At 39.2% G+C, this 26,355-nt stretch overlaps 1 protein-coding gene across 2 annotated transcripts in view; it reads left to right on the top strand.

Annotated features, from left to right (window-relative positions):
- FNDC3B (fibronectin type III domain containing 3B) overlaps positions 1–26,355 on the top strand; it is a 141,566-nt gene that overhangs the window by 96,190 nt on the left and 19,021 nt on the right. For both annotated transcript variants that reach the window (XM_088523916.1, XM_088523915.1), the window contains 11 exons: positions 495–669; positions 1,480–1,566; positions 4,764–4,902; positions 5,535–5,606; positions 6,341–6,459; positions 7,330–7,435; positions 9,055–9,227; positions 10,007–10,120; positions 12,464–12,613; positions 16,065–16,345; positions 22,722–22,934. In XM_088523916.1, the coding sequence (XP_088380042.1) occupies positions 495–669; positions 1,480–1,566; positions 4,764–4,902; positions 5,535–5,606; positions 6,341–6,459; positions 7,330–7,435; positions 9,055–9,227; positions 10,007–10,120; positions 12,464–12,613; positions 16,065–16,345; positions 22,722–22,934 (1,629 nt within the window). The remainder of the gene's footprint in view (positions 1–494; positions 670–1,479; positions 1,567–4,763; positions 4,903–5,534; positions 5,607–6,340; positions 6,460–7,329; positions 7,436–9,054; positions 9,228–10,006; positions 10,121–12,463; positions 12,614–16,064; positions 16,346–22,721; positions 22,935–26,355) is intronic.

Raw genomic sequence — 26,355 nt, 5'->3', positions numbered from 1 at the left:
CATGACTGGCTGAGTTTTCCTGGCTTTTTTTGGATGTGGGAGTGAATTTGCTGAAATGCTCAGCTTTCACAGCTCTAACTTATCCAGAATTTATATTTTGAGTTTGTAAATGGCAGAAATTGCCAAACGAGCCTTTTTATCTCAAGTTCAACTTGACTAATAGTTCTAAATTTTCTAAAAGATCTAAAAGTTAACAGCTTGGGCTTTGTGTTTCAGTTCTCCTTTGTAAAATTGAGATAACCATTCTACCTCACAGTTAATATTTTTCAGGCAGTCAAATAGTATATTTTCAAATAATATTGTGATAATATCTGCAGAAATGACTGTGAAGACACAGATAATCCTGAATTAATTTTCATTCTTGTTCTGGTATTTCCTAATTTTGCTTGCTATAACCTGGGCAATTTTAATATTGTTTAGAGCTCTTAAAATATTAACTGTATGTCTGACTATATATGTTTTTAATGTCCCTCTTTTTCTCCCTCGCTGTGCAGTGGGTACAGCCAGGAAGTGGTCTGTTACACTGCAGGTAATATTCCCCAGACACCGTCTGCGCCAAGGCTTGTTCGAGCTGGTGTCACATGGATCACGTTGCAGTGGAATAAAGTAGAAGGATGTACGCCAGAGGAAGTGATTTCTTACACCCTGGAAATTCAGGAAGAAGATAATGTAAGTGCTGTGTTGCCAATGAGAAGCTCAGAGTGGGTTTACGTTTATTAATTGGTTTATTTTAATTTCATTGAGAAGACTGTGAGTTGCTATTGTAGAGAGCCATTTTTAATATTCTTATAATGATTATATGAGGACTCTTTAAAGCTTTACGAAATAGAAAAGTTATTTGAATAAAACAACATATATAAGATGGAACCTGAAGCTAGGTCACATATTTTGGGCTGCATTGCTTAAATTAAATTCTCTTCTGCTTTTCATAATTTGTTTTTTCTAAATACATTTCACAACTCTGCTTCCATTGAATGGATGCCTTTCCAGAAATGCTTACGGGTACAGCCTGAGAGCTGGTGGACTTTCTGTTCTCTCCATTTTCCCCCTCCTCTGCAAGCAGCTGGAAGTGGAGGAGGACCCCAAGTCAGGCACCGACTTGGCAGGAGGGAGCTCAGTGATTTCTTCTGCTCCCTACTGGCAACTAGATCCTTAGTTAAGCTGCTTAAAAATCTGTTTTGTTATCCAGAACTCCCTTGCAAAACTGCACAGGAGTCCAGAGGATGTAAGGCAGTTTGTCCTTAGCTAGTTCAATCGTCCATGTTCTGCTCACACCCGTGTGGTCTGCTTGCAGATCTGACACTTTTGGAAACTTTCAGAGCCAAGTCTTGTGACCTAATACATTACAACAACAACAAAAGCCACTCCACTTTAACACCCTTTTGATACAAATGTGCTCTAGCTGCATATCGTAAGCTAGAGAGTGCTTATTCAAACTTCCTAGTTATGGCAACGTGTTTATTTTTGCTTTTTTTCTAGGATACTGTGTTTCACCCAAAGTACACTGGAGAGGAGCAAACCTGTACTGTGAAGAATCTCAGAAGAAGCACACAGTATAAATTTAGGGTAAATTTAGAGGAGGTCATTTTCCTGTCGTCATTCAATAGTATTTTGCGTGTTGTTTGCTTTTGTCCAGGCACTGTAGGGACCCTTTATTAATGCCTGCAAAACTGAGCCATCAAATACAAATTCCACTAATGATATAAGGAATTATTTTATACTGAGACTGGAAATATTAAAATGGTAGTCCTAATTTAACCATAGAAGTTCCTCATTGCTCAGATTTTCTGAAACAGGCATAGTTCTTGATACTGTGTCCTATAGAGTACAGTCTTGTAAAAAGATGAATTTGGGTCTGAGGTGATGCTGGATTTTCTTTTCCTTAAGAGACATGGCTCTTAGGTGAGCACAGGTCTTTGCTGTGCTTTGGTTTAGCGGGTGTTAATATCTCCTGCTCTGTGAGTGCTCCAGAGCTGACAGGCTTCCCATGCAGATACCTTGAAATCTATTTCTGCACATGCAGAAGTCAGAAATCTGCCTTATTGACTCTTGAAGCCATGCGGCACAGTAGAAATGCTGTGCTCAACTGGAAAAGAAGGGTGATTTTTCCCAAATCAAGGTGTTTTGAAGCAGGACGGGCTCCCGTGGCAGCATTTGCAGCGTCGGGGCGGTGGAGGGCGTCCTGCTCCAGGAGATGGAGATCCCGCTCCTGCAACGCTCGTGGTCTCTGTGCTTGCACACTGTGCTTGCACACTGCTGTTACCAACAGCACGGGGTCTGGGAACAGGGTTTTGTCACTCAGAAGCGACACGGTGAGAGCAGGATGTGATAGGTTTGGATCAGCACAAAAATACTTGGCTTTCCTCGATCTTAACGTGTTCTGTAGCAACAGAAGAAAATCACACTGAATTGCTTAAAGCTTGAAAAACAACCTTGCATAAATTGCCTCATGGGACAGAAGCTTTGTAAAGTTGTATAAAGACTAGCTAAAGAATCAGAAAGCTGTCAAGGTTGCACTAGGAGATGAAAATAAAAACATATTTTAGTTTTGTATTGCAAAAGCTCCTGTGATTTTTCTATGGGAAGATTGTTGAGTAGTGGATTTTTTTATTTGTTTGTTTTAATTTTACATTAAAAATGAATGTGTCCAAGCTGCATTGATGTTGCAGTGAACTGCATTTCTTCCTCCTATTGCTGACTGCCAGCACAACCCTGAGCTGCCAGTGCTGAGCTATTTGCTCGTGCACTGTGCAGACTGTGCAGGGTTCGTTAGCCATACAACATAGATAAGGAGCCCCAAAGCTGTAAAAAAAACCTGATCCTGTGGCAGTATTTTTATACTGGCTAAGTCTCAACTTGTCTTTGAACCTTGGCAAAGTGATGGGTTGACGAATATGGGACTTGTGCTAATAAAACTGAAAGGGGAAATTTAATTCCTACTATTCCATGCGTGCTTACAGAATATGTACCCTGCTTAGCTAGCATTTTTGATGAAATTAGTTTGGTTCATTACGGTGATAATGGAAGCATAATATACCTTTGTAAAATGGCCCATTTAATATGGAATGAGGGTTTGAGAAAGAAGAATAAATGATAGAAATCTTAATATGAAAATGTGCAGAAACCATATTCTCTGAAATATTTGAAAGTTCAGCACAAAAAGGAATCACCAGTGGCTCTTCCCAGTGCTGCTGTACACTTTCTCATTGTTTTAAAGTAACCTGGAAGGAAATAAGGTTTTATTTCTAGTGACAGGATGGAGGACTCTAGGCTGGGGAAGCCGTGTCTCTGAGAAAGAGCTGAAAGTTTAATAAGAATTTTCAGTTCCTACGAGGCTAGTACAGTCTTTAGCTATATAAAGAAGGTAATGTATAAGTTTAAGAAATAATGTTTTACTAGTTTAAAAAATAGAGTTTTATTGCATCTGTATCTGGCACTGATCCCTAGTGTTGTTGCTTGGATGTTTGGCTAGTTCATGTATCTGTTGATTGCGTTAAGGCTTCTTAAATGGAAATGGAAAAATATTCAGAGAAGAAGCAAGATGAATAAATGATTAGAAAGTACAACACATTTTTAATGCCACAACCTCAATTGATTTAATTTAATTTAGCAGGTAGACAGGTCAATTGGGATCTCCAGTGTGGATGAAACTTTGATAACTTGCTGTTCAATCTAGCAGGTCAAAAAGTGTTAATTTCCATTTGCAGAAAATTGCAGGCCAAGCAAATTCAGGTGTTTTCAGGAGAAACACATGGATGGTAATGATTGTTTGGTTCTTTTTGCCGTCATTTTTTTAATGTTGAGATCAGATACAAATGGAAATGATATGTCCTAGTTCACACAGAAATGAATATAGACTTTAATAGCTTTATGAAGCAGGAGCATGGACGAGAGAATGGCTCTTTTTTGGCCTTAAAATTCATAAATTGTTTTATTTTGAAGGCCTTTGTTAGGAGAGATGATAGAAACGATTGTGGCAGAACTTTTGAAAGTGGAAATCGATGTTCACAATTAGCAATTATAGTAAATATTTCATCACTCATTTCCTTGGCAGCAGATTTAAGTCCCAAATATTAGTATGAACTAACATGACTCCCACTAGCCACAGTTGGACCGTTTGGGGTTCTAACATGACTGGGATCTGCTCACTGTCATGGCCAGGTCCTAATGTCTTCTCCTGGCTCAGCACCATTCTCACTGAAGTCTACAGAAAATATTCTTGAATAGATCCAAAATTTTGGCTGAAAATATTTATTTTGTGTGCATCCTGCACACAAAATAAATAACTACAAAATCAATAACTACAAAAGAAGCACTTGTTATTGACTGCCGTTCTGCCTAAGTGTTTGATTGTGTGATACTGATATTCTTAAGCAATTTCTTTTAAATACTGTTTGAGATGCCGCTAAAATAAAAAGAGCATATTTGCTGTCATTATTTCCATCTTCTATGAATATTTTCTATATGAATATTTTACATCTTCCTAGAATATGTATAACTACAGGGGCTGGCATGAGTTTTAAAGGAGAAAACCTCTAATTCTCATATCCAGACTTACTATGATATAGTACTAGTGGAGCACTAGCAAATTCCTTGTGATTCTGGGGAAAAAACATGACAATCAGATATTTAATGTTAGAAGCCCACATTCTTTGGGATCTGATGTGCTTTCTGTTTTAACACTTCCCTTAACAGTTGCACAAATATTATGGAGAGCTATCAGAAAATGAAATAATATTATTTTTGCTGTGTTTTTCTTTCAGTTGTTTGCTTCTAATGTGGAAGGAAAGAGTTCTCCAAGTGAAATTTTGGTCTGTACCACAAGCCCAGACAGACCAGGACCTCCAACCAGGCCCATAATTAAAGGGCCGATAACATCCCATGGCTTTAGTGTCAAATGGGGTAAGCCAACCCAGTTTTTCATGCTACAGCTTTTGCAGGTCATTATATACATTACTGATTTCAAGTCAAATTATGCAGACACATCATGTCACTCAGATGTCGCTCAGATGCAGACACTCAGATTTTTCATGTAGCTTCTCAGCTTGGAGCTGAATGTGTTGGAGAGCTTCACAGCTCTAGTTGTTTGACTACTCAAAAAGCACTAAAGTGTAAAACCACTTGTTTGCCAAGGCAAAAACATTGTTTGCTTTGATTAAGTTGTGCTTTCACTTGACTGCCATGTCCAGGGTTTGCACGGTCCCTTTCATGTCCCTTTTCACATGCACGCTGCCCATCAGTCTGCTTCCTTCAGCAGGGATGCAAACCTCCATACTTAGCACAAATATTTGTATCTTTTTTCATTTTTCCATATATTTTATCTTTCTGAGATGTTATCCAGCCACTTTATTTTGACTCATTCTAAAAAAAATAATTTGTACTGCCAACTTCTGCTATAAGACTTCCCTCCTCAAGTTAAGTGTGGGGGAGTTTGTTTGTGAGGGAGAAAGAGCAGAAGCAGAATTAGTTTCTGTTAACTTTACCTTCTATTTTACCCCTAATCTGATGTAGTGATGACTTGCCTTGTTTTTCAGATCCCCCGCAGGATAATGGTGGTTCAGAAATTCTAAAATACCTATTAGAGATTTCCCAAGGAAATTCAGAAGGTAGGTCTGACACAGTTTTATCCCTTTCCACTCATAACGCCTGCCATAACAGAGTAATGCCCTTTTGGGCTCTGATCATTTCTTATGCTATTTTTGCATGATTATGCTTAAGAACTGATTGTATCAAGTATTGTAGGTGGCATTTTCAGCTACATAGGCTGGCATCTTCCCAAAACTCAATGAATTTTACCAAATATGAAATAGAAAACTAAAATTTTTGTTGAAACATAGATGTAAGGAAAGAAAAAAGTCTTTATGTCCTAAGTCATAATAGCAAATATTAGAGCTCACTGGACACAGTTTAACCAGAAAGCTAAATCTAGTACCACTTAGTAAGTTAAACACTGCAAATTATAGAGTATTATTGTCATTAACATTCTAATGCTACAGATCTGAGTAAAACTTGCAGCCTTAAAATTTCCAGGATTCCCGGGAGAATTTGCATTATAGAAGGGAGGGAGAGGTATTTACTTATCCTTTTATTTTCCTTTTCTATAAGATGGGTTGAACTTTAGACTGTAGGGCTGAAGTTACTGTATGGCTGTACATATGTGTATATTTATAAAGTGTTTCTATGTATACATGTATGTCTTTAAGGAAGAATATTAGCAGTATAAATACTTTCCTAAAATAATTTATGGGAAACCGCATTAAAGACTTTCTTTCCTCCTAGACACTAGTAATTATATATTGCATTTTTCCTTATCTAAATATGCATATATCTCATTTTTTAGCCAATCAGTGGGAAGTGGCATATAGTGGATCAGCTACAGAATATACCTGTACTCACTTGAAACCAGGCACTTTGTATAAACTCCGGGCATGCTGCATCAGCACAGGTGGACACAGCCAGGTAAGTATTATTTAACAGTAAGAACTCTTGTCGTTATATATTTTTCAGAGATTTATGTGTTAAATATGCTAAATCATTTCTGCTTTAAAAAGTGATTTTTTCCCTCAGATTTAGTCCTTGAATGCAGTATAGCCACAGCAGTTTTAGTTAATGATCTCTTGCAAGTTGCTGCATTTTGGAAGTTTTCTTTACTACTTTGGTTGGTTGGTTGGCTGTTTCAGGCAAAACACAATTTATTGGGATTTTGTTTTCTCAAAGGTAGGGTAGGAAAGACTGTAATATTTATCTGCTCTGACAGCTTGCTTGAGAAAGGCTGTAGAATCTCATCTGCTGTAGGCCTGTATTGCCCTAATTTGGTGATATCAGAAGATACAGTATGTGTAGCTCGCTGTAGTAGTTAACCACCTTTTATGTGGTTGAAATCTTTACATTTTTACTTACATTTTCCAGACACTGATTCTTGTCATTCACATCATTATTTGAGTTAAGAGCATTTTAGTACCTACATTTTTATTCCTCTACATATCGGTTTTTGTGAGAAGTTGAAGAGTTCTTCAGTGCTTGGTATTATTTAAAAAGCAATGAAAACTAAAATATAGAGCCACACACAATTTTCCTACAGATTTTCCTCAGGTGAAATTTTCAATTGTGCTAATGCAAGGACTATTTGTGTTGCATTTGTAGGTAATATGTTTGATAGTATCTCATATCCTCTAGTGTTTAGATAAATTCCTAATGTGCCAGTATAGCATTTTAGAATTGGCAGTGGTAGGAAATATTTTTTGTTATCACTTTCTAGTTCCTGCGTTCTTTCGTAGTCCTGTAGGTAATCTTGCTGGGGTGTTAACTGCAGCTCCTGTTCTTTTGCAGTGTTCTGAGAGTTTACCTGTCCGTACGCTCAGCGTTGCACCAGGTCCCTGCCGGCCACCAAGGGTTTTAGGGAAGCCGAAGCACAAAGAAGTTCAGCTGCAATGGGGTGAGTGGCTGGAGCGTGTCCCTGGGCTATAGCTTTGGTTTGCACTGTTGGCTGCTAAGCCTTCATTAGCTTTTATTTGTCCTGCTGGGTTTTACGAGAAGTTGCAGCGTGTTCTGCCCAATTCCAGTAAAATCTGGGCAAGTCAGAAGTAAAATTCTTCATTGACTTCTGTGGCTCTGTATGGACCTCTCTGAACTTGGTCGTCTTTCAGTTGCCCTTTGGGCCTGAAACTGTAGTCCTGCTGTTGTTAATTAGGACCTATCTCTATGTCAAGACTATAAAATAGCCACTGTATTAAAGTATCTTTCCTTTTATCTCAAAAATACTGTGTGATTCACATACTAAGTAGTAGAAGCATTTTACTACTTCTAATTTAAAACTGCACTCAGAAATCTGAGTCAGAGCATCTTGGGTGGTATTTAAACCTCAATCCACAAAATAACAGCAAAAGAATCATTGGAAGCTTGTAATTTTGAAAAGTACATGGATGATAGACATGGCACTAAAACATCAAAAGGCATGTTTTTCCAAATACAAGATTCTTTCATCACTACGATAAACTTGCAGCATCCAAGATTCTTCTTTATCTCTTTGTGTTCTTCAGCATCATCTGTTAAATTAAATATGGAAAGTGTCTACTAGAGCATCACTATTTCTAACATATATTTCAAAATTTTAGTTGTGCATTCAGTGTTTCATGTTGTTTCTTTGAAGATTGTATCTTAGGGTGGACCATCAGTTTTCAGAACTCCATGTGGGGTTGGTTCTGTGATGCTGGCTTAAGATCTAGTATGAAAATATTATCAAAAATATTATTTTTATGGTGAGCAAAGTGTCTGAAAAGAATGAGGTATGAGCACAAAAAAGTTCAGTTTCCAAAAAAGCTATTATTCCAACTCAAGTTCAAGATTTACATCATTGTATAGAGATTTGGATCCTCATAAATGTTTTGTGGTATTTTATTGCATGCAGAGTGACTAATAAATTTGAAGATGGCAGTTGCTTTTATCTTTATTAGGTGTTGTTGGTGCCTTACCCGAAATCCCAAGTTTAAGCAGTAGATTTTGAGGGTACAGGACCTCTATTAACATGTGTCCAAACAAAACCAGCAGCCAAGATTACATCAGACAGCCACCATGTGCTGCTCCAGGAAGAATATGTTTAGCATTAGCTCCGTTCTTTGTGTGTTTTTGTCTGCCCTTTCTTCTTGTGACTTACTGACCAATGTCCAAATTGTAGTGTTTGTCCAAATTGTGTGTGTTGCAGGATTTTCTGGTTTTTTGTTTGTTTGTTTTCCACATAACCACCACATAAAGGTGGTGACCTTTCAGATAGGAAACCATAACTGGTCAGTAGTAGAGGGGTAGCTACTGTGTTCAAGTAATTGGGGATTTTGGGTATCTAACACTGCTTCTCACTCAGAGAGAGAGATCATTGCCTTGGAGAACTCTTTGCAAGTCATGGCTCAGACCATGTGAATACTTAGGTTAAAATTATTTAAAGGTGCCTCTCAAAGGGGAAAATAACTGCTGATAGTCTATGTGTCTATGATATGTGAAGAGTCAATCTTCCCGGCGTATGTCCTAATGCTGTTAATACATTCCATGATTTCTTTCTAGATGCCCCTTCATCAGAAAGTGGCTGTCCCGTCTCCGAGTACAGTGTAGAAATGACAGAACCTGAAGAAGTCGTTTCTGAAGTGTATCAAGGTGCTGAGCTGGAGTGCACAGTCAGCAACCTCCTTCCTGGCACGACGTACCGGTTCCGCGTGAGGGCTCTGAACGACGGCGGGGTACGTTCGGGGTCCTCTGCCTTTTGTGCCCTGCAGGTTGTGTTGTGCCAGGGACGTGATGCTGGAGTGGAAGGATGTTAGTGCTGGCGAATGGAAAGATGAAGGTCGGGCAACAAATATAGAGAGAGAAATTCTTAAAGGGATTTTAGATGAGGATGTGCAGTTCTGAATCCAATACTCTTATTAAAAACGTGATTTGGCTGGCTAAAATCACCTGGATCAAAATATGCTAAATCTCTACTGATAGTCATATCTGCTTATGAAAAGGAGCATCTCTATTGCTCTTCCATTGCATTCCTCCAGTTTTTAAGAAACTTAATTATATAAAAGCAAACACTGAAATTTCACTAAGATATTGATGTGCTTTGAGAAATATTTTACATTGTTAATGAATATTTTTATTTCAAGTTGATAAAATATAGGCTATTTGATGGGTTTTTTTTGTTCTTATGGTCTCCTGGGAAGATAGGCCTTCCCACATTCATCAGAAATTATCTGATGACCACTGAAATCTGCTGAAATATTCCTGTTGTTTCAGTGAGATATGAGTGGGTCCTGCTCGTCTTTGTGGGAGTGTCATTCTAAGTGTTTTTTTGTAATAATTTATATGGCCACAGTCTAATTCTGCACTCTGATAATTAGTGTTGAGTGTTGAGTTTATCTTGAGAAAGCTTGTTGCATTCAGAATGTTTCTATGTCCTTTATATTCTTAAAAAGTCTTAAAGGAGCAAGAGATGTGCGGGCTGTTATATTAACATATAGGTAACTGTCCCCCGTAGTACGGGCCGTACTCGGAAGCCACAGAGGTCACCACGGCAGCGGGACCACCCAGCCAGTGCCGAGCACCTTCCCTCTCCTTTCTGTCTGACACAGGCGTCCTCATAAGCTGGGAGGTAAGTCAGCTGCCCCAAATGTTTAATTTCTCTCCTGCTTATCCAGCCCAATTTGGTCATTGTACACTTTAAAGCCAGTTCAAGAACTATTAACTAGTTTAGATTTTTAAAAACTATATATATATATATATATATATATATATATATATATGCAGAAACTCTTCTATTGTAGAAAAATGCCTTCTCCACTTTTCTCTGCAAAGAATTAGATAAAGTTAATCATGAGTCACCCAGACCTAGGATATGGGCATACGAGACCTCCTACATTGGCACCAAACGATAGACGTTGTTCTGTTTAGACGTGCACTCTCTGCAGGCTTTTAGTATGTCAGAATGTTCTGGACTGGAATTACGAAGCCAAATATTTGATTTTGGATGAAGCCAGTCTCTCTGAAATGAAGCTAACTCTGCTCAAATGCTTATGTTTCGGCTTTCCCTCAGAAACTGTTTGTCTCTTCCCCAAATATTTACTTGGATTTAAGTTTGTATGTGTTCTCTTTCCATCCTTTAGGGTTTTAGACTTGAGATTTTTTTTTTTTAAATAAATCATAGTTGAAACCCTGAGAGGTCGGTTGATGTCAATTAAGACAGAAGAGAAAGGATGTTGTCATACATAAAACTCGATATGGAGCTGTAATTCTGCCAGAAACTTTCTTTGGAAACGAGCTGTGTCACCTACAAAAGGATGACTCTTAACATGGGCAGCGCTGAGAAAGAAGCTACTAATGTTAGTCAGATACTTGAATGTACGGGTTTGTGCTGCCAGCATATCCAGACACAAGCTTAATCCGAGTTTTATTTTATAAATGAAGCAGGCACAGTTTCGTGCCGTTTTGGGTAAGGTTGTTCATATTTCTTGCAGCATTTTGCGAAGCTAAGATAAATTTGCACTAATCTTTTTAAGGTTACCTTTTAATTGAGTGCATGAACAGTTATTTGCTGTCCCCAGCCATGAGTGAATGCTGTGTTGCTTCTGACATGCTCTGTAGTTGTCTTTGGAAGGAAAACTGTGGTTTGCAATAGTTAGGTTTTCCTAAATGACCCATTACTTTTTAGCTGATCAGGATAATAATGAAAAACAGCAAAGGACTGTTGAGATTTGAGGACTGTTTCCTTCTGACTAAAGAATTATAAAGTTGCCTACCATGCAGCCTACTGTGCCTTTGTTGTACATTGGTTTAAAATTGTGGCTTTTAAGTTAAATTTCAGTTAAGGTGGTTATCCTTTTTTTGCAAGAAGTTGCAAATGCCAAGATGCTCCTTTCATGACTTCCAGCTTAGCAGTTCTCAGGTTTCCTACTGAAATAACTGGGAGCTCTGAGACGACGCTAGTGAACGCTGGGTGTTTTTTCAGGGCGGTCATTATGGTGTGTAATGATGCTCTATCTCCTTTTATTGGAAATAGCCTCCCTGTGGTGGAAATTTCATGTGCCTCCTCTGCTGAGCCCATAATTTATCCTTGTTTTCCAAGTAATGAATAGTTATACTGACAAATTTGCAGTTCTAAAGTGGATGACTCTTTATTTAATTTTCTCAGTTACTAGTTTGTTTTTTGTTTTGTTTTCTCCCCACTGGAGAGGAGAGAACTTGTTGCATGCTGTAACTGCCAAACATTTGTCTATTCCAGAGTATGGTTTTTAAAGTGCCCGTAGAGCAGAGATTCCCAATCCATGCAGTGCAGCACTAAACAGGATACGTGGGTTTTGGGGGGAGCCATGCCTGCTCTAGTGCATCTCTAGCAAATTCAGGTTCCCATGTTCCTGTAGACTGAAAAACAAGAAAGGAACTGTTGGGGTTATACAAATCCTGTAGGGTTTTTTGCAGGTATTAAGGTATGCTGACCCACATTCCCATATCCCATACTTTGACCCTTAGCTGGATAGCTGACTTCCACCAAAGCCTGCAACAGGCTCCTCATTTGCTGTGGTTTTTCCTTTTCCAGTACCATGAGGAGCTCCTTAGGGCTCTTGCAGGCTAGTTCTTCCAGTTGTGCTTTACATCACCAGGGAGGCTAGATTAGATGGACGAGGTTTGTGTCTCCATACTGGGCTTCTGCCAAGGCAGCAGAGAGACAATTTATTACTGAGTGTCCTGATGAAAAGCAAAGTAGTGCTGTGGAACCAGCATGCACGTTCTCATTTCTGTGAATTTCTTTCAGGTAATATTTGTGCAAAATTGACCTGTTTCAGTAACCTATTATACAACACTCATTCAGCGTGTGTCCATTTGCTGTGGTAATTGTGCATTAATATAGTAATAAGTGACTTTATTCCTTTATTCACTGAAACACAATGATCTGAAGTGTCCGTTCATGAGTTGAACCACATAAATATTTGTGTTGCAGAGTCCTGAATGTTCCGGTGCTGACATTTCTGAATACAGATTAGAGTGGGGAGAAGATGAGGACTCTCTAGAACTTGTATATAACGGCACAGAGACTTGTTTTGAAATAAGTGAGTTGTCAGCAGCAGCACATTACTGCTGTAGGCTCCAGGTATGGATTTTGTCAATTTTTGTCTGTGAATTTTTGCATGTATTGCAATCTAGAGTGTAAAGACAATTTTCTTCTGCTGTGTTTTTATTTTCATTGTTACTCACAAGAAAATTAAGTGCTCAAGTCACAATCGGTGTATCTCTATTTTAAATAGTGCAGAGTGCTCTTATCTATATAATCAAACACTCTAGATTTTGCACAATTCAAAGTGAGATAGTCGATACAACTTTTAGCTCTCAGAAATTGCTTTCATACATTATGTGCTTGATCCTTTGGGAATACTGCTGTTAACTGCCACTAATGAACTGCCCTCTGATATTAAAATAAGATTATTATGTTCTAGACTCTTTCCAGAATTTTTTTTTTCTGGGAATTGTTAAGTAAACAATAGCTATGTCCCACTTTTCAGAGGATGTTGAAGATTGCCCTAACTTAAGTAATATACTCCAACAGCTGTTTCATTTATCGAATGAAGCAAACCAGTTAGCAGCTTGCTATGTACCTAGCTGTAGCTGCCAGAAAGCATAATCCTCATCTTTAACATTTTGTCTCTTAGATTTGCAAAATGTGTGTTTTCCTCCTTCATGTCTGCTGAAAGAAAGTAGACAGGAAGTAATGGGAAGTAAATGGGAATGAAGTAAAAACATTTTTACCCAGGATACTCTTGCATTCTCTTCTGCGAGGTTTATTTGTGTGCTAAGACAGAATACCACCAGTAAATCCACCCGAACATCCATGTATGCACCCAGCTGGCAACGCAGGGACCACCCACGCTCTTTGCTTTGATGGGACAACGTGATTTTGTTAAGCGTTGTCTTCTTGCATTTTGTTAAATGGGGCGGTCTTTTTTGTATTATTATTATTGAGGTTTTCTAGCTGTTGGTCAGAAGCCCAAGAGTGAGGGCCCCCCACGTGCGAATAAGCGCCGCTGTGTTTTCTGCCCATAGCAGTGTTCTCATTCTGGCAATGTTGGGAGAAACAGATTAAAGTGTGAGCTGGGGAGCTCGTTCTGCCCATGTGAGAAGGCGAGTGATGAAAATCCACTGAGCAGGACTAGATGTGACTATGGAGTCGCTTCTGTGGCCAGTGGTGGGGACCTGGGAAGTTCAGTGTGAGAAATGGTAACAGAGACAGCTCTAGAGCATCTGTAATCTTTGGAAGGGACAGATATTTCTAGTAGGTGGTTTAAAATGAGTTCCATCAAACTACCCAGGTCTTAACACATCAATTATAATTTAATGTGTAAGCTCAAGTTGAATTGCATACACACCACCACTAAGATATTTTAATCTGTGACCCTGCAGTGTTTTCTAAAGGGCTTCATTCTGTAGATCTGAGCTTTGTTATACACAGAAGCATTTGAGAAGCCATGTTAGAAGATACATTGATATGCATTTGAATAAGATACATTTGAACTTTTTTCAAAAATAAAGACAAAAAAGAGTGAGTTGTGGACAAAGAGGGAAAGTTAACTAGTTTCAGAAATCTTAGGCTTTTTAAATAACATGGAGAGGAGAATATTCCTTTCTTACCTGTTAGCAGCTTTAACAGAAAATCCTTCTTTTGCTTTTTAAAAATAAAGATTCCCCTAACCTTTACTCTGGCCTCTAATAAACACAACATTGCTATCTCAATCCACAGAAAATCAAGGAATAGGGCGTATATAACTGCAGGGGACACAGTTTTTCTTTACTATTGCTCAGGGGCTTTTTTGCGTAATGACTGTTCCTGACCACAACTGTGGCTCTTACCCAGGGAAAGATTCTGCCATCTGGGGAGGGGAAATATCTAGGAAGCCCAGAAGAAGGAAATTCCCATCAGTTATGATGATAAGGTTGTCCAATAAAACAGTTAAAAGCACTACTAAAAAGGCATTGCTTGGAGCAAGATACAGATTGGCAGCCCTGGTTTAGAGGCAAAGCAAACAACATCCTTGGCAGGTCACAGGACAAGGCGCTCTTCTTAACAGCTCTCGGAGCGCTTCACTAAAGAGAAGATGTCCCTGGAGCAGGATTTGTTTTGAAGGGCTTTTTAAAGGGCTGACAAATCTAATTTTATTATCTCTTCAATTACACAAAGCACCTCCTAGAACAGCAAGCAAGGCCGTCTATTTGTGCTATGCAGAGCAGGCAGAATTATTCACTGCTGCAAAGCATAAACAAGAAGCCAAGCAGCTGTTTGGCATATCCCCTTCTCGCTGTCCTAGTCCTCCTGAAAAGATTGTAAACTCATTTTCTAGGTCAGTCACGTTCCAGAGGGAGAATTTGGAATTGCTTTCCCAGCTGCCAAAGAAACCAGTGTGATGGATAATGCAGGGCAATGTCAAAAGCTCCTTTTGGAGGCTTGTATCTTCAGCATTTCTCTGGCGTAGTGCAGACTGTACTATAACATTGCCAGCTTTCCACGTACCATGTTGGCCAACGTCGTAGTGGGCTGTGTATCAACCTGTGAACATAGGTCTTTAGGTCCAAGGAAGCTGGTCTTCCCCGTTATTTGCCCCTCGTTGGTGTCTGGAATTCTGTGTCCAATTTCACTCCAGAGAAAAGTTGAAGTAGATCAACTTGGAGTATCTTGTCTGAACAAGATAGAAAGGAAAAGACCAAAAAAGTAGAAAAAGTTGTCATTGTGAGAATAAATAAAGATTGAACAGTGTCCCTAAAGGGCTGTAGGTTCTCCACCCCTGGTAGTTTTTAAGATGGAACTGGACAGAATCCCAAGCAACCTGGTTGGTGCTCAGTGCTGACCCTGCTTGGAGTAGCAGGTTGCACTAGATAACGTCCCAGGGTCCCTTCCAACCTGGATGACTCTGATGCTGTATACAAACATATGTAATAATCATGTCATGTTAGGCATTTCCCATTCCATTTCAATGCAATGTACACAGCATTTCCCACATCTGATTAAACGCCATGCTGAGTTAGTATTTTCTTTTATCAAAAACTTTTGGTATGAAATTAGCTCTTAATTACTTAAGTCAGGGACTAGTGTAGCTGTTAGCAAGCAAAGTGCCCTCTATGAGGTGCTCTGCTCGCATAAAGTACCTGAGGTTGGACTCTGCACAAGGCAGAGTTCTTGTATACAGGGCAGCACGACAGCTTGGTAGCCACTTTGTTGGACAACGTGATGCCAACTGTCACCCACAGTGGTGACTGTGATGTTTTCTCTTACTAAGCAAAGTTTGCTGCTGCTAAAAGGGCTACTCTTAAGTTTGATTAAATAGCTGTTAGGCCAAAGATAAATGTTCTTGAACTTGTCTAAGTGACACTTCTGAATAGCAAAGGAAGATATTAGTCCCTCTAACAAGGAGGGCGTAAATCATTTAGAAGTTGCTTATAAGTTGCTCTAGAGAATCGATGCAACTGTTCCTGACCGCAGAGTTCACTCTTACAAGCTTGACTGACATGTAAAATAGAGAATTTGTCCCATAAAAAAATTATGTTTTGCCTCGCAGGCTGTTAACCAGGCAGGAGCTGGACCCTACAGCGATGTAGTCGCCTGCAGACTCCCCGCGTCCGTGCCTGATGCCGTCTCCATCCTCTCCGTGCTGGAGGACGAGCCCGTGGATGCCTCCCAGATGTCCCCCTCCGTGTGCCTTGTTCTGAGCTGGGAGGAGCCCTGCAACAACGGGGCCGAAATCACCGCCTACAACATTGACCTTGGCGACAGCAGCATTCCCGTGGGAAACGTCACCACTTACGTTATCCAAGATTTGCTGCCAGAAACCTCGTACCGGTGAGTAGAGTATTTTTGGTGAGGTGCAGGAACTCAGGATGAGAATGCAGAGCTTAATATTACATGGGAAATGTTTAGGGGAAAAAGAAGTGAGCTTCAGTCTGATACAGTTCCTATATGGAGGGTTCAAATACTAGTTTTTTCTTCCCTTTTTTACTCTTCCTCCCTCTCCTGTTACCTCTCCTTTTTAAATGATGCTTTACAGGCTGCTCTGGTAGATAAAAGTCCCAAACTAGGGTAGCTAGAATTAGAATGCAATGTCACCTTTTCTCAGATGATAATCAATAAAATCCCAAGGGTCTGTAGTGTTAATATTAACTATATTGATGACTATGTGTGGATAGCAATTTGCATGCTATGGATTTCTATTTGTATGCTTCTGAATAGCTGTATTTCTTATTTTAGCATATGAAAAAAGAAAGGAAAATCTGAGTTTAGAATGAATTTCTTCATAATAGTCCAGAGTCTAAATTTTGTTTCTAAATAGTATTGCAAAAATTTTATAGCTACTTCAATGTTCAGGCATATATAATGTTTTTTTCCCTTAACTCCTGACATTCTGGCATTTTATTACCAGAAATGAGCAGCAATACAGCAGAAGTTATGTCAGGAGAAATTCTATTTTGAGTGCTATTCTAGTAAGTACAGACATCTAATTGCACAGCTCTAAAATTAGACATGGCACAGACCAATAATAAAATTTCTCTGGTATTCAAGGGTCACAATCCTACAGATCTTGTAAAATTTAAAGAAAAAGTTCAGTTCTCGAATTTTACCATGCACCCTAAAAAGAGAACTTCTTGTAGCAAGTAAAATACAAATATACCTAATAGAAGTTATTTAAAGCAAGGGACATACTTTCATTTTGTGTCCTTACAGTGTCTAGCACAGTGAGTCCTGATCTTTGCCTGGAATATCCGGGTTGTTAAAAAACATGTATTTTATTTAAAAAGCTAGATTTGACAATCTTCAGCTGTGGTTTGTTTGTATTTTAAATAACTTTGGTGTAAGTTCAAGCACGTGTAGTTGTCAAAGGAAGCAGTCCTGCCCTCTTGTTCTTTCTCCTCAAGTATTATCCTCCCTTGTGCCAGCAAAACTTTCTTGCAGTATTAAAGAATGCAAAAATTAATCCTGTTGAAAATTAGCTGTGTTTTCTACTTTTAAAGCAGATGAGAACAAAACCACCTCCCCTACCAGTTGTCACGCTTCTGATCTGCCTCTGCCACCACATTTCCAGGTGTTTCTGCCACTCTCCCTTGCATCTGCACTGGTGCTCATATGACCTTTTTTAAGCCAGATCAGGGAGCTCAACTGGTTGAAAACTAATCAAAAGCCTATTATAAAACTAATAAGTTATATAAATAATAAGTTATAATATAAAACTAATAATTGACTGAATTACCCAGCTGAGGAACTGCATCCTTTTTGGACAGTCTGTTGCTCACTACCCAGTCAAGGGCCAAACCAGCTAATGCACAGTAAGAGCCTGGAGCAACCCACTGGAGATGAGCTGAAGGGAACAAATATTTTTGTAGGGCTAAGCTCCTAAAAATTAAGAGCACAAACCAGTAGATGACCAATCAGGAGCAATAATATATGAAATATTGCTGTTTAATAAAATAAGTGAACTCCTAAGTCTTGTGTCTGTCAGGGCAGACCAAGTGTCTAAAGCCAAGTTGCAATAGCACCTCTTGTAGCACTGGCTGCAGTTTGAAGTATTTGTGTGCTTGTAAAAATAGACATATTGAAGAGATATTTTTGTCACCAGATTGACTGAGAACTCCTTGATTTGTATTTCTTTGTTAAGCTTGTGTACGCCAGTTTTTAAATCTGGAAACATCTGTGCCCATATAAATGTGTCCATAAATAAACACATCCCTTTACACACACACATGCTCTAGTTTTCTATGCTATTTCAGGCTCCAAGGACCGCATAAGTGTAAGAATATTGCTAGTTTTGATTAACCACCCCGAATAGTTTCCTTGAGCTACTCTAAAGTGGAATTGCTGGTGCAGAAAATGGAATGAAGTGATATGGTAAGAACATGGGAAGCTGCTGATAATTCTGTGCTCTCAGAGATGCAAAGGTGAAATGCCTTTGGAAAACAGGCCTGCAAGGAGGCTCTTCATCATGAGTGAGCCCCAGGGAATTGCTGTGGGAGTCAGGACGCCATGTATTTCCTTTCAACACAATTACTATGCTATTTTTTAAAAATGTGCTGGAGATTTCTGTCCTTCCCGCCCCTCGTTTTCTGTCCTCCCATTCGATTTGGAAGGGTATTTCAGAACAGCACTGATCTCATTGTCTAAATTTGTTCCCCAGCAGTTTTCTCTTTTGAGTCAACTTCGTTTTAACACAACGAGCTCTTCCCTCTCTCAAGTGCTTGTTCCCTGCTGTGTTTAAAAGCAGCAAACATGTTTTCATCCAGGCTTTGTTTTTCCTAGACTAAACAAGCCAAACCCTACTGTTTTTGAGTCTCTGCAACATCTTGCCAAAGCAGTTTCTGGATTGGTAGTAACTCCAGCCAAGGATGGAAGGGGAAGGGTTTCCATCCCCAAACACGCTGGAGGCATCAGAGCTGAGTTGTGCATCTGCCAGGCAGCCAATGGACAGGTGATTTTGAGGGGAGACCTCCAGAATCTGGTACAAACTCTTGTAAAAGGTGAATGTTTTCCAGAAGCCACCTATAAGCATCCACTCTGACCGTGTCTGTCTGCCTGGCCAGCTGCAGAAATACATAGTGTGTATGTCCCATAATCCATCCATTTTACTGCCATAGTCAGGAAGCTCTGATAATAAAGTAATAATACTTGGAGCAGTTTTCTGCGAAGTGATGTAACTGGAAGCGAGTTAATACATATTCTGCAATAAATAAGTATTCAATGGCAATAGAAATGTCAATATTCTGTTACACTCTGTTCCCAAGCTTTGCTGGGTATTTTCTGTAGTTAATTTTGCTGTACTGTTATAATACTTTGCTGTAAAACAACTTTTAAGAATGCTCCTTTAAGTTAGTAATAAACACAGTAGCCTTATTAAAGCTTAATAGCAAAAGTTATTTTCAATTTACTATAGGAATAAAGATTTTCAGCCATTTCTAAGCTCTATTGGAGGGGAGATCTTCCGAGATGAGAAAGGAGCTCCTTGGATGTTCAAGACAGCAGTTAGCACTGGGTTGTAAACCAGAATTTATGTTATTTGACTAGGGATTTATGAGGCTGAATAATTGTCAGCCGTTGTGTGCAGGCAGATGGTAGGGGAAGGCTGTGCTGCCTCTCCTCCCCTTTGAAGTCTGCAGCATTTTAACTCAAAACTCAGGGTTTTGCAGGCACTGTGTGCTTAGAAGGCCACCAATTGCATCAGGCTTATGGGAACGGGTGAATCAAACTCTTCTCATGTCAAGCAACATCAAATTAATTCAAAAGTGATTTTTCAGTTTGCTGGAATACTCTACAAAGGACTTCATGACTGAACTGAAAATAGCATCCTGTTCCGTGTGTTTATTTTCCTGGGTCAAGAATCTTATAAGATATAATGATCTATGAAAGGTCATTGAATGGTTTCTAAATTTGCCTAGTCTGATATTTTTTTAAATATTGAAAATAAGCAGTCTGATTTTTTTTTTTAATGTTGAAAATAAACAGTGGGAAAATGCAAGATTGAATAATCTTGTCTGGGGCCCACAGAACTAGGTAATATACCTAAATTTGCTATTTATATTTTGACTTTGAAACTGTGATTATGAGATTTGAAAATGACCTTTCCAAAACAATTTTTAGGATACTTTAAGTTACAAATCTTTAAATGACGAAAGGATTCAAAAGCGGTTTTCACTGCAAATAATTCTACATATTTATACCCTAGTTTTATGTAAATACAGAGATGTTAACCAAAACACTGGTTTTCGCAGTATCTATTCAGTTGGCTCCGCTTGATTTGGAGAGTCTCCTCTCTTTCCCACTGTGGGTTGTGCCGCTGAGCTGCAGCGTGTCCCGCGTTGGGGCAGGGATGCGCGGAAGCATCCGCGATGGAGATGATGCAGAGCAACCAGGCTGTTCTCCTGGTTCAGAAGCATGGAGTGGGTTTTGGGGAGTATGTGCATGTTTCAGGAGTGGGTTTTGGGGAGTATGTGCATGTCAGGAGCAGGGAGCACGAGCAGCAGAGCAGGTGAATGCAGCAGGAAATGGAAGAGGAGGAAGAGATTCATTTCTAGCATGTGCCCATGACTGGCGTGGGGAAGATGAGCAGATGTACATGTATGTTCATGCACATGTCTACTAAGCACGTCCATCAGCATATACCTAAAAAATGTGATTTGTTATTTAGGAGACATCTGTATCCAACACTACTTTTTTCCAAAAGAGATAACCACTGTAGGAAATGAGGGAGAGCTACTCAGCTTGAGGACAGGAGCAGTTTTGGTCCTGTTGAGAGATTGCCTTATCCAAAACCAAACACCAAAGTCATGGAGCATGTGCTGTGGAGTGTGTTGCTCTAACCAGACGTTCTGTGCCTCCGGTGTCCCTGCTGAGGTGGGCCTGCCAACCGATGAGTTCTCAGCATCCTGGGGAAAATTCGGGTTTTTTTTTTTGTTGTTGTTTTTAACTGAGAGGGCTATTGAATATTAATGTAATGACTTTTCAACCTGAAGCTAACCAATAATGTAAAATGAAATAATATCAATGTTTATGTTAATTGCACTGCTCTTAATATTACAGAAGCATGCTGTCCTTTTTAATTCAGTTGCTTTATAAGCCTTTTTTCCTTCCTATTTTTAAAATCCTATTTTTAGTTTCTTAGAAATATTTTATTCTTCTTGCATCTTTGAATGCAACAGCAATGTCAATAATAACGATTACTGTTGAACTTAACAGAGTTTAGGGCTTAGTTCTCATGTCACCAATATTCCACCAGTGATTCCTTCTCCATGGGTGAAAATGTCTATGTTGACTGTCATGGGAATCGTGCTGCTCCCTGCAGTGATCCAACAAGATTGTCAAGAAAAACTCTGAGCCAAATTCAGCCCTTTTGACGCCTCTTTGAATGAGACGAGCGCTCTCTGAGCATGAATTGGAGGACAGAATTTGACCCTTTTTCATATCAAATGGGTTGTTCCATCCAGAAGATTATTTAGACTGCTGAAGTAGTAAAGGGAGAGGGATCTCCTCTAAGGATATTTTGCTCCTATGTTAATTCTGCATAAGCTTTTTCTAATGGTAGAGCTACATATTTACTCTTCAAAGAAAAATATTTAATAAACTATTGGTGTTCTGTAATCAAAATAAGTATTTGTGCTCACCCCAAGGTAGTTGTAATGCCATACCAGCTTTTCTCCCTTCTTCCTCTACCACCTTTGCCAGGGATCTCCTGGCTTCCTGGTGGCTAATAATTTTGAGAAGAAGCAACATTTATTGGAGAGAATCTTTTCCCATGAGAAAATATTAGGCTGCTGTGCCCAGGAGTTTCAAAGTCAATGGCATCTGTCCAGCTCTCTGAACTGGGTTGCTGTCTAAAAAGCCGATTAGTTTTCCCAGGCTGTTGTCTCTTATTTCTGCTTTTATTTAACAAGCGCTTGAAACCTTTTAGGGTCATCTCTGTCAATACTTGTGTTTCTGCAGAATCTCAATCTCTTAGCGAAAGCCCTCTTTCCAGAAGGATATTTTGCTTTTTTGTTTGTGATGTTGCTGTTGATGCTACCACAGTAAAATACTACTGTGCTTTGCTTGTTCCTATGAGCAGGTTCCCATTGTGCAATTAGTAAACTATGGTGCAGAGGGATAAGCAAGTGACAGAAGAGTAAAAGCCAGGGGTCATTACCTTAAGAAATAAATAGAATTTAGAAGCTCAATTTTAAAAATGCTTCCAAATTAAAACTGCTATGACTACATAGGTGGTCTGTTTTTCTCTTCTAAAGGCCCTTAATCTGGTTCAGATGACATTATGGAGCTTTTGTCCATCTTGTAAGAGTGACTCGAAGCAAATTTTTATTTGCTCTAATATCTAATCCAATGATGATGGCCATATCCAGTTTGTGTAAGAGTCCAGAAGCCAGTTGTTTGCTCCTGTTTTTCAAGTGGTCGAAGGGGCTGCCATCAGACTTGCAGGTTGCTTTACCAGATCTTCCTTCCTCTGCATGATTGCATTTCTTGGTGTCTTCATTGCTGTTCTTATGATATAAACAGGATGCTAATAATTGTTATGTTACAGAGCCTTTCACTTTGCCAGGGCAAGATACTGATTACCGTGGGTGGACACAGTATTTAATGAAGGATCAGTCAGCTCCAGAAGGCTGTTTGGTTTCTTGAGACTTTTCTATCCAAGGACATTGTGAAAGCACTTTATTTAACATTTACCCTTTTTTCTTGTTTACTTCAGGATCAGGATCCAAGCTGTCAATGAAATTGGACCTGGACCATTTAGCAACTTTATTAAAGCAAAAACTAGGCCATTACCACCCTTACCTCCTCGGTTAGAGTGTGCAGCAGCGGGCCCTCAGAGCCTGAAGCTGAAATGGGGAGACAGCAGTTCCAAACTTCACGCTGCCGATGACATGGTGTATATCTTGCAGATAGAAGACAGAAATAAAAGGTAAGAGATACAAGATACTTTTCACTGTGTAAATGAAAACGGATACTGATTCATCATAAAATAATTGTGAATCACAGTAGGAAAATAAATTGTTTTCCTAGTTATCATACACCTACAAACCTACCTAAAAGTTGTAGTTTTAACAGAGGTTCTGTGCTTGTAGTCAGACAAGCAAATTAAATAACAAAGCTGTTAGACTCATTGTAGAACAACTGAAATCCATGCTGATATTCTAGCAAAACACTGACTTCTCTGTCTGTATATTGAGGTTCAACATTGTGACTATTTTGCCCTTTGGAATGCACAAAACAGAGATACTGCTCTCAGTGTACTGTGTATATTAGTAAAGCAACTGGTCGCAAAGCTGCACATCTAAGACAAAACTGGGCAAAATAAATTCCTTTGGGCAGCATGGTGGTTGTGATTTTACAGCTCGACTCTTCTGAAGCGTTGTCAAAGTAGGAGCTCAGCGTCAGCTTGCTAACTGTGCAATAATTACAAAATAAGTGCAAGAGGACTCATCCACCATGTCTTCCTTCCCTAAAATTTTCTTTAAAGCTGTGAGAGCTTTGAATGTGCAAGAAGTTCAAAATCGGACATTGCAAGGAGTTTTCCATGCGGATTTGATAAGTTCCAAATTCATGAGAGAGAGGAGGAAAAAAAAAAAAAAAGGCAACATTCATGTTGCCTAACAGTCTGATCCCTTCAATGAATAAACATTATAGTTGACTCATAATTTACGAAGAAACACTCACTATCAGATAGTTTAATTACATAAAGTAATTGATGTATCAAGTAAATAATCTGTAGGGGCCTTCAGTACAAATCATAATTTGGTGTAAATTAGCCTGTTTTTTTTTAATTTAAATAAAGCAGTGCTTAGTTTATGCCAGCTGAAGAGCTGGTCCAACAGCTCTAATTGTAAGCAATAAAACCACCATGAATAATGCCTAAATCCCTCCCAGTGTCTCAGCTGGGAGAGATGCAGAGAGGGTACGTTCTCCCTTGTATTAATAGTGAGAGGTGTTCAATGAATATAAATGCCTGTTTGAAAGTCTGGCTGATAAAACAGTCTCTTCGGAGTTCAATGATGCTTGGCAGGAGCCCATCACCTGCAGCTGCATGTGATCAAGTCGGCTCTAAAGAAACCAGACCCAGCAGGCTGCTTTTGTTTGCTTTCACGTAGCACTGCAGGTAGGATGGTGAGGGGCCGTAAATTGTTTTAAACCTGTTTTTATGGTGGTGAAATAATAAGTTTCTTCGTAAGAATAAAATATATTATGTCACCTGGCAGCAGAGAATGAGAGCTTTTTCTAGCATCACCATTTGCTTTTGCACAAACTTTTCCTATTGTAAATGGTCTCTAAGAACTGTTAATTAGGAGCAGTTACTGCTCTTTGCATTTGTCCCTCCTCTAGGTCTTCCAAGGGCTTGATCTGGGTTATAGTACATGTGAGCCTGCAAAGGTTAACAGCAACTACTTGATTTCATCTGCATTGCGCTGATTGCTTCCTTTTGCCTGAGTGAAGCCCTTGCATGAACTGCTTTCTTTTTGTGGTTGGGATTGCAGCAATTAGTGCAATTAATGTCTGAAATGAGGCCTAGCCCTGGAACTGGGCACAGCGAGCAAGCAGATTTGGTGTCCTGTCCCTGTCTGAGAACAGTTGCAATGGGCAGGTCTTTGCGATAAGACCCGTTTCTTGTTCCCCCTCTGGTAGGTACAGCAGTTAGTCGCAGAGATAGGAGTCTGCTCTTAGTTCACATCCATAAAATAAAGTCCATCACAGCTGAGCGGTTACTCACAGTCATGTTCATGCCTGTGAAAAATCCTGGAATACATCACTGGCCTCTCTGCATGTGTGATGCCATAGCAGGTCAATGCAATGTGGACATCTAATGGAAATATATAAGGCCAGGTGCTAGTGAAAAATGACTCAGTAAAAAATGATGTAGAAAGGTGTTTGGGGATATTTCATGGCATTGAATGAGTTGTAGAAAGGTCTTCTCTGTCTACTGACATGACTTTTAGGAAGGCTTTCTGGATAACTCAAAATCACTGAGCAGAGGATTAACCAGAGATAACCTGCTTGTTCATAAGATGTTCTTACTGTCTTCTCTGTGAAGAGACATCTGAAATTACTTTTACCTGCTCTATACTGAAATCCCTTCACTCGCAGCACAACCTTCCCTTCTGCAGACTATCTGTACCTGCAGCTTTCGTTTTGCAAGGTTGATTACTCATGAGGGTTAAAATATATGTTAAATTGTAAGTGCCACTGAAGATTTTAACATATACAGAATTACAAAGGTGAGCAAATCCTTTTTGAAAAAGATAATTAACAGTAAGTCAGATTTCAACCTTGATAGCTTTTTTCTAGAGATACAGTCCTTATTTTATACAGCACTAGTCGACCAATGCTCTTGAATGTGTCTTGGTCATTAAGAAATGTTTTTAACTTTTCCATGCCGTAATGAGGCAAATAGGCAGGTTGTTGTAGTCTAAATGTTTCATTGATTGCAAGACCCTGTGAAACAAAATACTTGGAACTCTCCTAGCACTGATTAATGTAGGGACTGGAAAAGGTGTGCACATCAGAACTGCACCTGAATTATCCCTCATTTGCTCTTCAGTGTGTGACATTTAGGAAGATCAAATTAATATCTCTTATCCTTGCAATTATGTGTAGTGTTAAGGGGAAATGAAGAAAAATCTGTTTCTAGAAAGCACAGTACATAGGAGCATTAGTTGGGAGCAGTTGACCTTTGCATAAAGGGGACTGTGAAATTTCTTTCTTTTTTAAATGAACTATCTGTTGCGACTTCATTTCCTAACTTAGTTATGTCAAAAAAAATAATGTTAATTATATTGCACTGTTTTCCAGATTACTGTGGATTTTTCCTCTCCAGGTGAAACAAATGAGCCTAATTATAGTAATGCTTTCCTCCCCCCAACTTGTAATTAGTCTTTAGTTGTTCCTACAACTAATTATGCTTCTTAGTGTCTCAAAATGCTTACAATATCCAGTCTCCAAAGGAAAATTAGCAAGTACTTTATTAGCAGGTCATTCATCATTTGCTTGTGTTTCTTTTAGACAAAGGTATCTTGCAGTTGAGATAGTTCTGTGACTTTATGTGTATATAGAAGTCCAAATAAAAATGTTTAATTATACTTTAAAGTAGAATCCTTGGAGATGTTGGTTAAGAAGTAATTTAAACATACTCTAAAAATATCCATGAAGGTTTGCTATTCTTTAGAAGGCTACTTTTGCAAAAGGGTTGTGGGAGGTGATATTTACTGGTATTCTACACTGTAAAAGCTATTGTTGTTAATGAATAAGTGAGTTATGACCCCATGGCACAGTACAGGTAGCCCTGGAAAATTCTAGCTACTCCAAGGAGGGGAAAGCAAGTTGCAACCAGA

The sequence above is a fragment of the Tinamus guttatus genome, unplaced genomic scaffold, assembly GCF_059628265.1.
Source record: "Tinamus guttatus ecotype Peru unplaced genomic scaffold, ASM5962826v1 Tinamus_guttatus_pri_ptg000198l, whole genome shotgun sequence".
NCBI classification, from domain to species: domain Eukaryota; kingdom Metazoa; phylum Chordata; class Aves; order Tinamiformes; family Tinamidae; genus Tinamus; species Tinamus guttatus.
This window is presented reverse-complemented; position numbering and strand designations above follow the sequence as displayed.